Here is a 16730-nt window from a genome sequence, read left to right on the forward strand (position 1 = left end):
TATAGGATCCTGGTTGGGGGTAGGGGATTGGTCAGGCTAGGATTGTCCTTTGCCCTTAGCGAAGCCTTAAGGTGGGGGTAGTTGAGTCCCTAGAGGAGAATCAAGTCACTCTGCCTGTTTTAAGGGCTTGTCAGTAGGTAAGGAAATTTAATATTTTTTCTTCTGCCTCTGTTTCCCACATCAGTTTTCATCACAATCATTAGTAGAGTCAGGACTCAAAAATGATGGCGAGAATGATTAAACCTAGAGTTCCCAAATCGAGCAATGTAGCTGGGAAGCCATGCGCAGAGAAGTGGGAAGCTTTCTTGAAACCACGCAGATGGGGCTAGATGAGCCCTTACGAATCAGACAGTGTGAGGATTTTCTGTTGGAGATTTTGATTGGAAGGACAGTGGGAAGAACCCTGGTTATCGCTCATGGTGCTGCATGACTTTTGAACAACAGTGAAGCATTTCCTGGAGTTAAACAATGGCCTCAAATGACCCTGCCCATCAGCCTCTTCTGCCAGGACAGTGGATCTTACGCTTTAGTTTACGTGGTATTTACCTGGAACATTTATAAAAATGCCCAGGTGTGTTGAGAATTGTTGTTCTCTGCTAGGGCCTTGTGTGTGGCCAACAATAGGAAACCAGACTTACACTGGATTAAGGTTAAAGCACACACACACACACACACACACACACACACACACACACACACCACGGGCAAATTGCTGAACGTTTCTGACTGTTTTCTCCCGTTACATAGAAATAGTAACCATATCTTCTTCAGAGGCACGTTTTGAGAGCTGAGTGAATCTTGTGCCTTGTTAAAGGAATTTACAGGTATTACCTTGCTAAACATTCATTTTCTCATCCCTGGAAGGAGAGGTATAAATCTCTGCCCTCTGTACATTAAAGTAGCTCTGAGATCAAGTGAGAACCCGACCCCTTGCAACAGGAATCATGCTGGCGTGCAGGGATGGGATGAGAAGGGCCTTAAGAGAGAGGAGTGGGAGAGGATGCATAGAGTCTCCAAACCAACCACATTTTCTAAATCTCTGATGGTCCGGCCGGCACCTACTTAAACATTCAGATAGGTGTCCCCTGACCTCTTCCTTGGGGTTCCATGACTGTCCTGGACAAGCAGCAGTTGTAACCGTAACGGTTCTTTGGGTTCATCATTTACAAAGCCTTGTGGGAAGGAAAGAAGCTGTCGCACAAGAACTAGCAAAGCCCAAGGAGCTTCTATTCAAATGATCCACCAGGATCCTTCTAGCCGTTTTTATTAGTGACCTGATGGATGCATCAAGCCAAGGGTCAGAGCTTTTGATGAGTAAATGCTGAAATTTAGGTTCGGATGGAAATGTAAGTGTTTTTATTTATTTGCTCCACTGAATATTAAGAATAGATGAGCCACAGGGAAGAATTCAGAGCCATTAACTCGGCAGAACTCTGTTTATTTATTGAACAGTTATATTTTGAGCATCTGCGTAGTGCCAGCTCCCATCTTTGGCATTCGTTCCTAACTCCAGAATCTTCCGTGTGCTTCTGTAGGGGCAGCAACCTTTTCTCACTCATCTCTGCTTCCCAGGCAGCATCTGGTGTAGTGATTTACACACAGTAGGTGGGTTTGCGTGATTCTGTCACTGGCCCTACTACCTGAAATGCCTTCTCTTCTGTCCCTTTCCCCGTACTTCACTCCTTGAATCACTGGAGCCTTAGTAAAATCTCAGCACCCCTGAGAAGGCCTCTTTAACAGGCTCTGTTTGACTTACTTTCTGTTTATTCCAACAACACTGTTCAGATCTCTGATAAAACTCAATCCATTGTCTTGAAATTTGGAGTATACAGATTTATCTCCCTTACCAGCTTCATGGCTCCCTAAAGCCATGGACACTTTCTTATTTTTCTTTGATTCCCCAGTGGCTGGTACAGAGGCTGGCATTCTATCCCAATGCCAGAACCCCATGCTGTTCTTTTCAGTCAGCACTAATTTCTTTTCTCTGTCCTATTTTTCTTTTTTTCCTTTAATTCTATATCTGTCCTCAGCGTTTATAAATATCCTCATCCTATGAAGAAAAAACAAAATCCTCCATTGACTGTTCTCTCTGGTGGAAAGAAAAGGAGCCTTGGCTAATGATTTTTTGATCTTCCTTTCTTTGCCAAGTGCTCTACACTCTCTGCCTCTGTGTACTCATGCCCCATTCACACCTTAATCTCTTTCAATGAACACTCGGTTCCCACCAAAGCATTGAAAACTGTCACCACCTCTGTATTCTTAATTCCAATAAACATTTTGAGTCCTTATCTGGTTGGGCCCTTCTCTTAAACATTTCTGCTCCTTTGGCTTCATTGACAATATTCTCTCATGATTCGTGTTCTCGTCCTCTTACAGTCCCTTCTTATTCTACCTCATGAGGTTCTTTTCTTCCTCATCCTGCCCAAATATAAGCATTTCTCTATGCATGTTTCCCACCACTCACCCAAGAGTCTCACACAAGAGTTCTCATCCATTTCCAGAGCTCTAACCACCATTAGTTCATACTGATTTACAAATGTCTACTCCTAGCCCTGGCCTCCCTGTTGATTTGGGCGTGAGGATTCTAGAGTCCAGTTCTGACCTTAATGTTCAAAAGACCCCTCAAACTCAATGGGTTCAAGAGGGAACTTGTCCCATGAATGGACATTCTTTTTCATTATTGTTTATCACGCATGACGTTGTCATCAGTCTGACCATCAAAGCAGACTTAGGAGTCACCACAGACATCTTTCTTTCCCACCCCACCCAGCCAGACAGTCTCCAAATCTTGCTAATTTTGTCTTCCGTTCTTTTAAACTTTCTGTCTATCAAATATATCTTTTTCAGACCCTATCTGACCTAGACTACTCCGATGGCCTCCTCAATTTTATTCATGTCCCTTCTTAAATCCATTCACTGCCCCTACACTTGGAGTAATCCATCTAAAATGAAATTCTAACATAGAACCCCTCTATTTAAAAGCCTGCAGTGGCTCCCTGTTGTCCCAGAGGTCTAATCCCACATCTTGATTTGTTGAGTTCATTCATTGAATAAATGCTGATTTAGTACCTACCCTATGATTGGATCCAGATCCTAGGTATACAGTGGGGAGAGGGGGAAGAATCTATGTCTTTAAGAAACTACCAGTCATGTGTAAAGCCATGATTATAAAGCGTGTGACCCTATTTAGCTCCTTTGCTTCATTTCCTGCCCCTCCCTGCTTCAAAATTCCCACTGTGGTAGCTTTGAAAGGTTTTAGATCGTATATTCACACCACATGTCTTCATTCCTTTCACATGTTCCTCTCCTGGCCTGGAATATCAAGCCCATATTTGTCACCTCATAAATGCCTCTTTGTCTCCTTAGGCTTCACGTGGGCGTCATCTCCAGGGAGTATTTCTTAGACACCCTCCCTGGGGGCTCCATGCTCCACAGAGCTCTGGGCATACCCCATCTTTGCCCTGTTACATTATGCGCAATGTATGTCTTTTTGTCCATTTCCTACTCTGGACTGTGAGAGCTAATTAAAACTGTAGGGACATTCAACAAATATTTATTGAATTTTACCAAACTGGCCCAGAAAAGACATTCTAAAATGTTCATTTCACTTTCCTTTTTGAAAGCTCGTCTGTAGAGACTGCTGATAATTTTGAGGGAATGCTTAAGAGGCAGTTTCCCTGAATTTAGATCATATTCCTAAATGTGGCTCCAAATGAAATATTTATGAAGGAAGGCTACTATGCATAACTTATATTGTTAATTATAAACAAAAAAAGAGTCTTCTGGATCCTTTCAAAAGTCACACAAATAATTAGTCCACATACTTCAGTTTTCTTTCAGATTACCATGGCCTTCCCTAGATTCACCATTTCTAGAAGTTTCACACCTCAATTTAACTTATCAGCCATTCTCTTCATTAACATCCTCACAGTTAATTTGTGGTTGTTCATGATTGTCAAAACAAGGAAACCACAACTTGAGGGTGGTGTAGTTTCTTACTTTGGTGTGTTCAAGCACTGAGTCATAGAACATAGAATTGGCTTGGGTTGAAATTTAATTCTGTCCATTAAAATAATGTGACTCTAGAAAATAACCAGTTTTTTAAAAAAGAATCTCAGTTTTGTCATCTACAAAACATGATCTACTAATGCTATCTATTTCGTAGGATCGTCCAATGGGTAGAATGTCATAGGCCATGAGAAAGAGTCTGGCATAGTATCTAGCATAGCCTAGGCCCACAGTGGTCTTTCACCATCTTACTGAGTCAGTTAAAATATAATGTAAAGCATGGAGAGCCTATTGCAAAATCGGGAAATGGGTCTGGACAGCGCAAGAAGAGGAAACAGCATGAGCAGCGTGAGGCATCAAAGTTGATAGTGTGCTTGGTCAACGTGGTTGGGGGGAGTTTTCTAGAGAACTGCATAAATGGAGGGTGGGATGTGAAAAAGTAGATGTAGGAAATGGCGAGTATATACGAGATGCAGCACATAAACATTGCTAAATGCAAGACCAAGAGGTAAGGTGATCCACAGGGAACTACTGAGTTGTTCAGTGAGGGGGGAGGGGTGTCAGGGTCATATCGGTGTTTGGAATAATCCATCTGGCAACCACGGTGGTGCTTAGGTTGGAGGCGGCAGAGATACATGAAGCAGGGAGACCAGGGGGAAGATAATGGTCATAGTCCCAGTGAGAGAGCCATGTTTTGAATGACAGATAGCAAGATGAAATGGGCTTCAAAAACGGGTATTTCTGGGGCACCTGGGTGACTCAGTGGGTTGGGCCTCTGCCTTCGGCTCAGGTCATGATCTCAGGGTCCTGGGATCGAGCCCTGCATTGGGCTCTCTGCTCAGCGGGGAGCCTACTTCCCCCTTCCCCTTTGCCTGTCTCTCTGCCAAATAAATAAATAAATAAATAAATAAAATCTTTTAAAAAAAAAAAGAGAGAGAGATATTTCTCAGGTAAAGTGTGCAAGGGAGAGAGAGGGAGAGACGCCAAAGACATGCAGCATCACACTGAGGTTCTCAGAGAAGGACAGAGTGGTCCAAAAAAAAAAAAATAAAGAAAATGGCTGGAGAGGAAAACAACTTAGCAGGCTGTGGAGATGGTGCCGGTGGTGGATCTGGTTGAACGGAGTTGAAGCAGACTGCCGGAACAGTCTCAGGCCTCTCACAGGAGTGGAATGTCACAGACTGTGTGGTTCACTCGAGTGGGGAAGACCAGAGAAAGGGAAGTTTGAGAGAATGATGATCGCTTTAGTCTGGGATACTTTGAGTTTGAGAATTGAGAATCCTGGATTGAGAAATCCAGGATTTCCTAGAGATGTTGATTATGTGGTTGAAAACAATAATATAAAATACATGAGTTATAATGAATACTTATCCCAGTGGTTTCTAGATATTTTTTTTATAATCACACACCTACCAGTTAAAATGGTTGACTAAACGCTTCCCTATGAATATATGTGTATAAATTACTTATGTTATCTTCATCAGTTAATATCACAATTCCCTGCTGCGTGAGGTTTACTTAGAGCAAGGGTCAGCATTAATAATAGTAAATATAAATCCATAGTGTCACTAGTCCTCTCGATCATCTTAAATTGTTTTGGCCAATTCTAGACAAATCTGATTAGATCCTCCGTGTTTTAGTTTGGCAATGTAATGCGGCTGGTCTTCCATCATTTTCTTGTTCCCATTGACTTAAATTATAATTCTGGTAAATCCATCATTTCCTTGTAAGCCATGTGACCGTTTTGTGAGAGCTGGTTTAGTTAAATCGGATCATGTAATTTTAAACTCTCTATCACTAGGCACAGGAAAATGCCAAGGCATCACAGTGCACTGAAAGTGAGGAGAGATGGAACCCAGCTTCTCCGCACTGTCAGGCTCCCAGTCTTTACTCCAGTACACCTCATGGTTTGTGACTGTCTCCTGTTTGGTCTGAGTATTGAAAATAGTAATAAACACGTACACCAGAACTTCTACGATTCTTCCTAGCTTGGAGTGCCCTAATTAGCGAATTCTAATTGGACTTCATGGGACTTTTACCTGGAGCGGGACATTGAGTGAAGTGTTTTAATGCATGAAATCTTTACTCTGATCAAACAGGATTCATAGAGTAAAATTGGAAAAATGAACAGACAGAGTTTGATTCTAGTCTTCCACTGTTTAAACTCACTCTCTAATCAGGTCTTCCCTGACATTTGGATGAAAGTCAACGGAAGTCCATGATTTTTTCAAGTTATGTTCAGCTCTTTCCCTCACATATGGTTTTGGTTCAGGTCTAGATCATTATGTTACAACAAATAAATTGAATTTTATTTAAGGTGGAGACATCACTCTTCCCCCAGGCTCTGCTGTCTTTCCGTGACTTATGATTTTGGTCTGTCTCCTTCATCTTGCTAACCTTGCTCATGTCTTGATCAAGATGCAAGATTTGGTCAAGAATGGACGGACAAAGAAAGAGCATGTCTTCCTCAACCAGTACTTTTTGGAAGAGTTAGCATCCGTGCTCCCAGGGCTTAGCAGGTTTAGTGCTAATGTTTTTCACATATAGCACTTTGGGGAAATATCTGAAGCTTCCCTTCTTCTCTGGGATCCCTTACTTGTGATTCCTTTGATGAAGGAAAATACACCTCTTCCCAGCTGCTTACGGACCCGTAGGGGACCCTTGGTAAATGGCAGTGCGATTCTACTTTCCTTTTGCTGGGATCACCTCTCCCACCAGGTGGGAATCTAGGGCAACCTCTCCTAGCTTTCTTTTGTATGCCCCTCACGCAGGATCCATGGGGAACACGTTCCTTTTAGGAAGGAGCTAAGCGGTCACTTCTCAAATTGCAGCCTCCAGTCTACCCCAGGTTTCTGTCCCTCCTTAGGTTCCCTCTTTAGAATTCTTTTTTCAGGTTTCTCCGGTATGAGTTAGACACCGACCAGCCATATCCCCCCCAAAGCCCCTGGGGAACATTGATCGTGTTCTTTGAGTGATCTTGTTGAAGCCTGAAGTGCAGGGCTAACCCTCTGATGCTCCCTGTTTGGGGGGTGAGCAGGAGCGTTCACAGCACAAAGCTAGTTCTCACTCAGGCTCCGCTCCTGATCCCAGCATCCAACTCTTTATGCCACCGTGTGGGTTAAGAATCTCAAAAGGTGTATTTTGGCCACCTTTTTTTAAGTCCTGTAGAGTGGGCATATACCTCTCTCTAGAATATCATACCTATTAATTTGAGCTTTGGCTGAACTGAGATCAAAATAGTTGCATTTAAAATTCCATTTAGGGCGCCTGGGTGGCCCAGTGGGTTAAGGGTCTGCCCTCGGCTCAGGTCATCATCTCAGGGTCCTGGGATTGAGCCCCCATATCTGGCTCCATTCAGCAGGGAGTCTGCTTCTCCCTCTCCCTCTGTCTCTCTCACTCACTCACTCTCTCTCAAATAAAAATAAAAACTTAAAAAAAAAATCCCACTTAATTCTTATCTGATCTCTAAGAGATATTGTACTTTTTTTTTAAGACTTTATTTATTTATTTGACAGACAGAGATCACAAGTAGGCAGAGAGGCAGGCAGAGAGAGAGGAAGGGAAGCAGGCTCCCTGCCAAGCAGAGAGCCCGATGCGGGGCTCGATCCCAGGATCCTGGGATCGTGACCTGAGCCGAAGGCAGAGGCCCAACCCACTGAGCCACCCAGGTGCCCCGATATTGTACCTTCTGATACTGTCCACATTTTACAGATGGAGAAAGTGAGGCACCGGGGGGATTTCTTGTGTGCTTACGGTCACCCAGCTTTGTAGATGGCTATCTGATGAGAAATGTATTCCAGAGATCCAGGTGTAGACGTTGAAGCCTGCATGAGGTTATCAGGATGTCCCTGGCTTAGGACGCAGGCACGGTGAGTGACCTCAGATCAGGCAGTCAGCCTCAGGGTTCTCTAGAATGGGGGACTGAGGGGGTGATCCCTTTCACCCTCTGGCCCAGAATGTGGGCGATGGCCCAGCAATCCAAGCAGAGGGCCCCTGGGGAGGAGCTTGGTTATCACGCTGCTGGAAGACCCTTCTCTGTCTCTTTGTCCTGCATGTGCTCCTCTGATGTAAATTATTTACAATGGCAATGGTTAGAGAGTGTGCTCTGTGTGGCATGAACCCGATTCCCTTAATAACACTCCAGGCTTATATATAGCACGGTTCAGCCAAGGGCCCACGTGCTCTCCAGGCCGCAGCCCCCATCAGCAGCTCCCCATCCACCAGGGCATCTAGCAGCAGCAGGCCTGTGACTCACTCAGGGTCACAGGAGGTCAAGGGCAACGCCTGGAATAGAACCAGCCTCTCTTTCACAGGCTGTAAACCCCAGTGGCAGGAAGTTCCCTTTATGAATATTGGGAACACAGCAGTCCTCAAAGGCATGGTAGTAGATGTCCAGGACTCTCCCTAGCTCAGAGGATTGGGGGCTGTGGCCCTGGAGCAGGGGAGTTTTCATTTATAATGTACTTATTGTCTATTTGTTTATTGATTTTGGCAGAGGAGGCAAGCGGACAGTGGCTCAACCCAACAGTTGCAGGGAACAGTGAATTGGATTCTCCCAATGTTGATAAAAATGTGGGGATTGATGAGTGACCTTCCCGGGCAGTGTCATAAAGCAGAAAAGGCTCTTCCTAGCTCCACACTGTCCAATCAAAGGACAACACTGTCCATGTGTGTAATTTTAAAGCTTTAGCGGCCACATTCAAACAATGATAGGTGAAAGAAATTCTAATAACACATCTCATTTAACCTACCACAGCCAAAATAGTAATAGTTCAACATGTAATCAATATAAATATTAGGGAGATATTTTAGATTTTTTTATTCCTACTGAGTCTTGAAATCCAGCGAGTGTGTATTTCATCTCAGTTTGGACCAGCGATTTGGATCGCAAATGCTTCAGAGCCACGTGTGGCCAGTGGTTCCCACAGGGGCCAGCGCGGCCTCCAGTTCTAGCTCTGCCTTTGCCAGCTTTGTGGTGCGGGGCCACTGACTTACCTTTTCCAGACCTCAGGTTCCCCTCCCCCACGTCAGGTAGGGACTGTAACTTGTTCCCGTGTTGCTGGGAGGGCACCCTTGCGGAGCAGCTCTGTGGTTCCAAGCAGGTCCTCAGTGCTCAGTGAGTGCGAGAGTCCTTCCTCAAAGGGACTCGCCAGCGCCCGACTGCAGGAACCTCCCCTATAGGTGGCCTCCGACCACATCCAGAGGTCAACTGGTGCCAACCCTCCCCCATTCCCTTCCTTCCACAGACATTTCCTTTGCTCTCAGGCATCCGTACGCACCGCTCACGCCTTCCTTTCCTTCAGGTCTCTGCTCCAAAACCTCCTGGCAGATCAGCGGGGGTCGGTGGGGGGAGGGAGAGACACACAGACAGAGGTAAAGCTCATGTGCTCTGTTCTCACCAAAGTCCCTGCCGCCCTGTGTGCTTCCGTGTGCACCCATCCATCCTCCTGCTCTCTCCCACCCCCTAGACTTGTTGGACGCCACCAGCTCTGCTAGGATTTCCCTTTCCCCGTCTCTGCTGAATAAACCTTCCGTGCTATTTAAGGACCTGCTCAAATACCACCTTTCCTACAGGATCCTTCCTTGTCTCTTTGTTGAAAACAAAACCTTGGCCTCTGCTCCTCCACCGGACGTTTTTCTTTAGTTGTTGTCATTGTCACGACAGCGTATTTAGTATTAGAATTCCTCTTGCATGGGGGTGAACTCCCCCTCCCCCCATAAGTTGACTCTCTGGAGGGCGGGACCGAATTGCAGCAGGTGTGCAGTGAGGCTGGGGAATGTAGTGGAAACTGTAGAGATTTTATAAGAGGATAGATGTGGATTAGTTTTGAGCTTAGGAAAGTCACTCAGTGTCTCCAAGCCCCAAAGTGCTCACTTCTTAAATGGGTAGCCATCTGTACCTCGTGAAGAAACCATTATTAATATCTAGTCCGTACTGAGTGCTTTGGCTACTACCAAGACAACAGACTTTTTTTATACCCAGTCCCACAGTAGCTGCTCAATAAATATCAGTCATGGGTCCCTTCTACTATCCTGGGTCTCTGGTACAGTTGGTGCTATTATGGGCCTGTTCACAAAATGGGAGTCCCTGTGTCTCCCTGTAAGACATTTCGGGAACATGCCTACGTTCTTGCCCAGCAAAATATCCATGTCTATTAAAAGGCACCCTTAGAAATTTTCATTTTCATTTTTAGTTTCATTTTTTTTTCTGTGCATTATCGTGATTTTCTAAATCAGCAGAGATGTGTTCACACACTTCTTCCACGAAGTACTCAAACCCACTTGCTGGAATGCAGAGTATCTCACAAGCCCCAGCAACAGCAAACACAGCCGCATGTACCCGCTGCCCTGCCGAGACAGAATGATGGCCAGGAGCTGGAAGACAGGTGCCTGGCCTAGTCACGATCTTGAGAAAAAAAGAGTTGGGTTAGCCAGGGTTTAACTTTGCACGACTGACATTTGTGTCCAGCGTTCTTTCTGGTCGGGCCGTCCTGGGCATTGCGGGATGTTGAGCAGAATCCCTGACTGCTACCCATGAGAGGCCAGCCAAGCCCTCTCCATCGGCACATTCAAAGATGTCCCTTGGGGGGCGGGGAGGCAACGTGGCTGCCACTTGGTAAACAGTGGATTCGATGGTTCAAATGTTGGCTAATTCTAGGCCTATGGGCCGAGAGCTCAACCTCTCCCTCTCTCTCTTACACACACACACACACACACGCACACATGCACACACATGCACACACACCCCTGAACGCACACATTGCTGTTCCATGGATAGGCTCATTTCCCGTCTGAAAGCTGCAGTGCTCCCCATCCTGGTAGCTCGCAAAGGGCCTCGTAGCCAAGCACTCTCCCCTGCGCTCCCACCCCGCACCCACTCACAGCCCCAGCCTTGGCGAAGGCTGAAAGGGTTGCATGCTGTGCTGTCAGTGTGCGGGAGCTCCCCACCAGGATCTGCGAACAATCCCCTCCACCCCCCGCTTGCCACTCAGGTGGGCTCCGGCAGAAGGCTGGCAGCTGTCTCTGCTGCAGTTCTGCGCTCGGCACGGACGGCTTTGTTTTAGGCTCTGAGCGCAACTTCGGGCCACCGCTTCTGCCAGCCCACCCCTTGGCTCACGTGCTTCCGTCCTGTGCCCTGACAGCGGGGGCTTGCCGTGCCGAGGAGACTTCTGCAGCTCCTCATAATAAAATGGTGCAGTTGGGCAACGGAGGGAAATAGCCCGTGGGGTAGGAAATTCACATCTCTGTCTTTCTGCATTTTTTTTTTTTCTTTTTCTTAGCTTTGCTTTCTTCCCATTTTCAGCCGGGAGAGTAGACAACAAAGGTATCCCATGTCTTCATGTTTATATGTGGTTCTACACTTGACAAAATGTGTCCTTGCCATTTTTAAATGACAGACCTAAAACTCTGAGGTCTGGAGAAAGGATGTGATTGTCCTGAGTCGCACAGCGAGCCACGTGTAGAGACCATCTTTCTTTCAAAGGTTCTTGCCGGTTAAAGCCAAAGTGGAAAGCAGACCAAGAAACAAGCATCAGGAAAGATACTGAGGACCAACTTTCACAGTCACACAGAATGAGCAACCAGAGCTGTGAGAAAGGAACAACCAACACTTCTTTTTAAAAGATTGTATTTATTTATTTGAGAGAGAAAGAGAGAGAGCGCACGGAGAGTGTGAGGTCAGGGGAAGAGAAGGAAGGAAAGGGAGCAGCAGACTCCCCACTGAGCAGGGACCCTGACAAGGGGCTCTAATCCAAGACCCTGGGATCATGACCTGAGCTCAAGACAGACGCTTAACTGGCTGAGCCACCCAGGTGCCCCCAACTAACACTTTTTGAGAGAAAGAGAAACAGGAGATGATTTTTGAGGGCCTGAGCTCGGCTGGCTACTGGGAAGTACATAGAACTTGATCAGGGCGGTGGAGACCGTGCGCAGAGACTCTCCCAGCAGGGACTAAGTGGTCAGGATCAGTGTCAGCATTCATCATTGTCATTAGCCTCATCATCGTCGATGCCATTTATTGGGCACTTAATAAATGGCAAGCACTGGGTGGGACATTGTACATAAATTATGTCAGTCCATTATCACACCGTGTTTTATAGACGGGGTAGGGGGATACAGGGATGTTCAGTGACTTGCCTGAAATGTTTATAACTCGTGGAACCTGGATTCAATGCTGCCTTTCAATGTTGAGAGAGATAAGCTCTTCTAGAATAAGCGGGGCACTAAGCTCGTAAGTAGAAAATGAAGGTAGAATACAAACTTGTACTCTTGCAAACTTGTAAGTGTCCAAAGGCTAAGCATGGTCTGTGGTCTCTCTTCTCTCCTCCCCACAAAGAGCCTCCGCCCCAGCTCTCCCTCAGTCTTAAAAATTTCTCCAATATGGCACCAGGGTGCTATGCTATCAACCCCCAACAAAAGAAGAGGTGAGCAAGAACCCACCTGATCCCTTGGCCTTAGTTTCCTGTCTGAACACCAGGGAACCTGGAGGCTCGGAACCCTCAGCAGTGAATTCTCTGGTCTCTTTTGCTTCTGTCTCCACATGCCTCCCTGGTCATATGGGACCCAGGACCCAGGTTCTGTCTCCTTTCCCTCCATTCACCCTTCGAACACATTTGCCCAGAACACCTATGGTGTGACAAGTGCCAAGGTAGAGGCGTCGAAGCCCACCCTCTGTTCTGCACCTGAGAAGGCTGCGTCTTTACAAGGCTAAACATCGGTCTGTGCTCAGGCATTTGCCGTGCTCACGGCAAAGCAGGAACGTGAGCCCAGATCTCCGGAGAGGCCATGTCCTTCACCAGAAGTCATCCTGGTTTTTGTAAACCTTAACACACTTGACTGATGTAATATTATGAAGATATGTTAACGGCATTTTTTTTTCCTGTGTCTTTCTCTTCCTTTTATTTTGTTTATTTATTTTTTTCTCTTTCTCTTTCCTGTCTCCCTTTCTTTCTTGTCTTTTTTTTTTTCTTTTTTTTTTTTTAATTCTTTCTCCTCAGGACTCCACAGAATGGAGCAAGAATGAGAGGAAAAAGGCCGGCAGAAAAGCATGAACTGGAGGTTTGTTGAGCTCCTCTACTTCCTGTTTGTATGGGGCCGTATCTCAGTGCAGCCCTCCCACCAGGAACCAGCCGGGACAGACCAACATGTCTCCAAGGAATTTGATTGGCTTATTTCAGACAGGGGGCCTTTCCACCACTCCAGGAGCTACCTCTCCTTTGTGGAAAGACACCGTCAAGGATTTACAACCAGATATAAAATATACAGGTAAGACCTGAGTTGAGCTTGTCCCTGTCTCCCATGCCTTTCATTCATAGAGTGCTCTTTGGGGTCAGGCGTGGGTATGGGTCTCGCTGTATGTAGAGCAATGGGCCAAGGGGTCAGGAGGCTGTTGTTTGAAGTTTCACCTTGTTTTTGTACTTTGCACCAGAGATGAACCATGACAAGGACAAGAGCGGATAGCTAACATCTACTGCGTGCTGACTGTGGGCCAGGCGTGGATGGTGCTTATTGCCTGGTATCCACCATCTCAGTTAAGCCTTTGTCATAGTCGTCATGGATAGACTCCACTTGTTCTCTCCATTTTGTGCACGAAGTCACTGGTCTTCAGCTAGGCCAAATGTTTTGCCTGAAGTCCCACAGGCAGTATGTGATAGGCCTTTGCTTCATACTCTGTCTTATCTGTACCCGCAGACACAGAATTTTTAATCAACCGCATCAGATAAAGGTAGCGTTGTTGGCAAATGCTATTAATGTACCATCCTCCTACCTAAACCTATTCATGCATCTGGAAACCAGTAGGGACCGTCAAAGAATAGCCTTGTCTGATTTGGTTCTTGATCTGTTGGAATGTCATTCACCCAAAAAGGACTTAGCCCAAAGTTTTTTCCTCTTTGAAACCATCTTCGATTCTCCCCATTCCACTCTTTTACCCTCTCTTTGATATTCTCACGGCTCTCTATACATATATCCCTTTAGTTTTAAACAGTCTGAAGTTAGAGTGCATCTTTGTATTCCTTTCTCACGTAACTAGAAACCCATTGAGGGCAGGACTTAGATGAAATTCAATTCTAGATCTCTTGAGTGGTTTTGTCCTATCATGTATCAGAAGCACACAATCAATGTTGTGGACTTAAATGAGTTGGGGGATACAAGAAACTCTCTAGAGGTGCGGTCTTTGTCTTAAGGTCAAGGAAGAAGGGGCATACCCTTAACCCTTCTGGGCCATTTAGAATGGGAGAACCAGGGAGCATGGCGGAGGAAAGGACCCTGACCTGCATCTGGGAAGGAACGCATTTAGGTTGTAAATCTTCTGTGTATTTGTTATGACAATGGGCATGTCTCCCTTGCACATTTTGTGACATTGTAGGCTTGGGATGTGACTTAATGCTGAATATTCAAATTCTACGTTGAATAGTCGCTGAGGTTTTGCAAGTTTCCATCTATGAAAGAGCTCACAGATGAGCCTTGAAGGGTGCTAAGTGATCAGAGATTTACTGGGAGAAGGTCCTCTGAGCATCAGAGAAAGCAGAAACACAAGGGAGCTTGGATATGGGGTGTGTTGGAAAGGGGGAAGGAATGCAAGGGTGAAAAATAGGGAGTTTCTTTCAAAAGAGAATATTGAAATTTTAAATTATATTTATTGATTCAGAAGACCAGTCCTTGGGAGAACTATTCCTCAATCACCTAAGAATGATAGTTACCTACATTATTTCGAAGTCGGGTCCTCGGCATAATTTCTGGTGTAATATAGCCATGGTTCTTTGTGAACACGCGTAAACCAAACATGGGCACTCCCCAGTGACTCGACAGAACACACTGGTCTCTGACGTCCCAGGGACCGGGAAAGATGCAGGCTGAGAAGGAGGATTTAAGGGAACAGAACAAGTGGTGAAGATGCAGGTATCTTACCCTGTCTGCATTTTGTCAGACAACGATCACATCTTGGTTTGACATGTTGGCTTTCGCATCCATGCGGGTCTCCTGAGGACACCTTACAGTTGAATGACTGGGGTTCACATTTCCATTTTAAAGATCAGAAGATGACTGACTTGAATAAAGTCCTGTAGCTGAAAAATGATGGATGCTGGACTGGAAACAAAGTCTGACCGTAAATCCGTAACCACACCGATGAATATGATAGAACGAAAAGAATCCATTCATTATTTACAAATGTTTCTTAACAACTGCCATAGGCCTGCCCCTGTGCTAGACCCTGGGGATTGGAGATGAGTAGTAATGCTTGAACATGATGGCTGTGCTTGGGTTTTGGAAAGGAGCTAGCGTGCATGGTGGATGATTAACCTGTGCCTGTGATGACAGTTGAAGTACCCTAGACCCACATGGATTCCCTGAGCAGAACCGCAGACACAGAGTGTTCAACAGTGGCTGGTTTCAACCCTATGATGGGTCATCAAAGGAGGTCATTGATGCCTCATGACAACGTCTGTGAGATGAACAGTGCCTTGGCATTTTGCAAATCGGATAACCAAGACTTGGGGAGGCTGAGTGCCTGGCCTCAGCACCTACCTTACCCCAGAGCCCTCCTTCTGGCCACCATGGTGTCCACACATTGAGTGTTCCCTGAGCTCTGGAGGGGCTCTTGCAAACATTTTTCCTCACAACCACTTTGTAAATAATTGGGCCTTGGTTTTAGAGGAGCTAAGAAGGAAATTGTTGTTAATGAGGCTGGGGGTCAGAACATCTGGATACTAACGCCAGCTTTCTGGGCTGGCACCGGTCTTTCTGGGCACTGGTCTTGTGACATTAGGCAAACTCCCTCCTCTCTTGGATCCCACCTTCCTCACCCATCAGATGGTAGCCTTGTTAATGTCAGTGGTTTTCAGCCTATGATCTTTTAAAATCTTGGGGATCAATGAAAGAAGTCATAAAAGCCATTGCAGTATAGGAAGATAAGCAAATTGTCTCTGTGTGGGGGGGTGACCAGGCAGAACCCCCCAGCCGTACACAGAAATGGTTTTACTCTTCCACTCTTGTGTTCTGATGTCCCATATGCTTTCTTTGGGATCCCACTGCTAAAGCAAAGCGTGCTGTCATCCAACGGGCTGATTTCTAGGATGCTTTCTAGTTCTAAAATCAAGTATAAGATTTAACCGAGGTCACATGGTTAATTAAACGATGGATTTCTACCCAGAAGTCAGACCCCTGGTCATCTAGTTATTCCTTCCTTCATTTATTTAATCCTCAAATAATTATTAAGCACCGGCTAGAGGCCCAGCACCGTGTTTGGGGCAGACGATACAATGATGAGTAAAACAAACATGGTCCCTGCTCTCCTAGGAGAGACTGACATTAATTAAACACACAGACACACACACACACACACACACACACACACACACACACACACACAGACACAGTGCTACAAGGAAGAAAGTGCAGGGTAGATATAACTGGGAGATCATTAATACCATCAACATTGATTTGGAACCTACATGGCACATGGACACACGTGCAGGTAAGTACCCAGATACACGTGTGCCTCTCCTGGCCAGGTTCAGACCTGAGCCAAAGCCAACTAGGACATGCTCCTCAGGGTGGTTGCCAAGTGACACTTTGTCCTCATCACATGCTGCTTTGTTGAAGCATGAAAACGCGTCTTCCGGCGATTTCCAGTGCGCCTCCCTGTGTGCTCACATAGACCTAGCACATCAAACACTCGACATTTGCATCATGACAACAAGACTTTTCTCCAGGAACATGCC

General features: G+C 45.8%; 1 protein-coding gene across 2 annotated transcripts in view; it reads left to right on the forward strand.

The window, feature by feature from the left end:
* The window catches only part of BRINP1 (BMP/retinoic acid inducible neural specific 1), a 171567-nt gene that overhangs the window by 33638 nt on the left and 121199 nt on the right, over positions 1-16730 (forward strand). For both annotated transcript variants that reach the window (XM_046021693.1, XM_046021692.1), the window contains one exon: positions 13005-13272. In XM_046021693.1, coding sequence (XP_045877649.1) covers positions 13055-13272 — 218 coding nt within the window. In that variant the 5' untranslated portion in view covers positions 13005-13054. The remainder of the gene's footprint in view (positions 1-13004; positions 13273-16730) is intronic.

This window comes from Meles meles, chromosome 11 (genome assembly GCF_922984935.1).
Source record: "Meles meles chromosome 11, mMelMel3.1 paternal haplotype, whole genome shotgun sequence".
NCBI lineage: Eukaryota > Metazoa > Chordata > Mammalia > Carnivora > Mustelidae > Meles > Meles meles.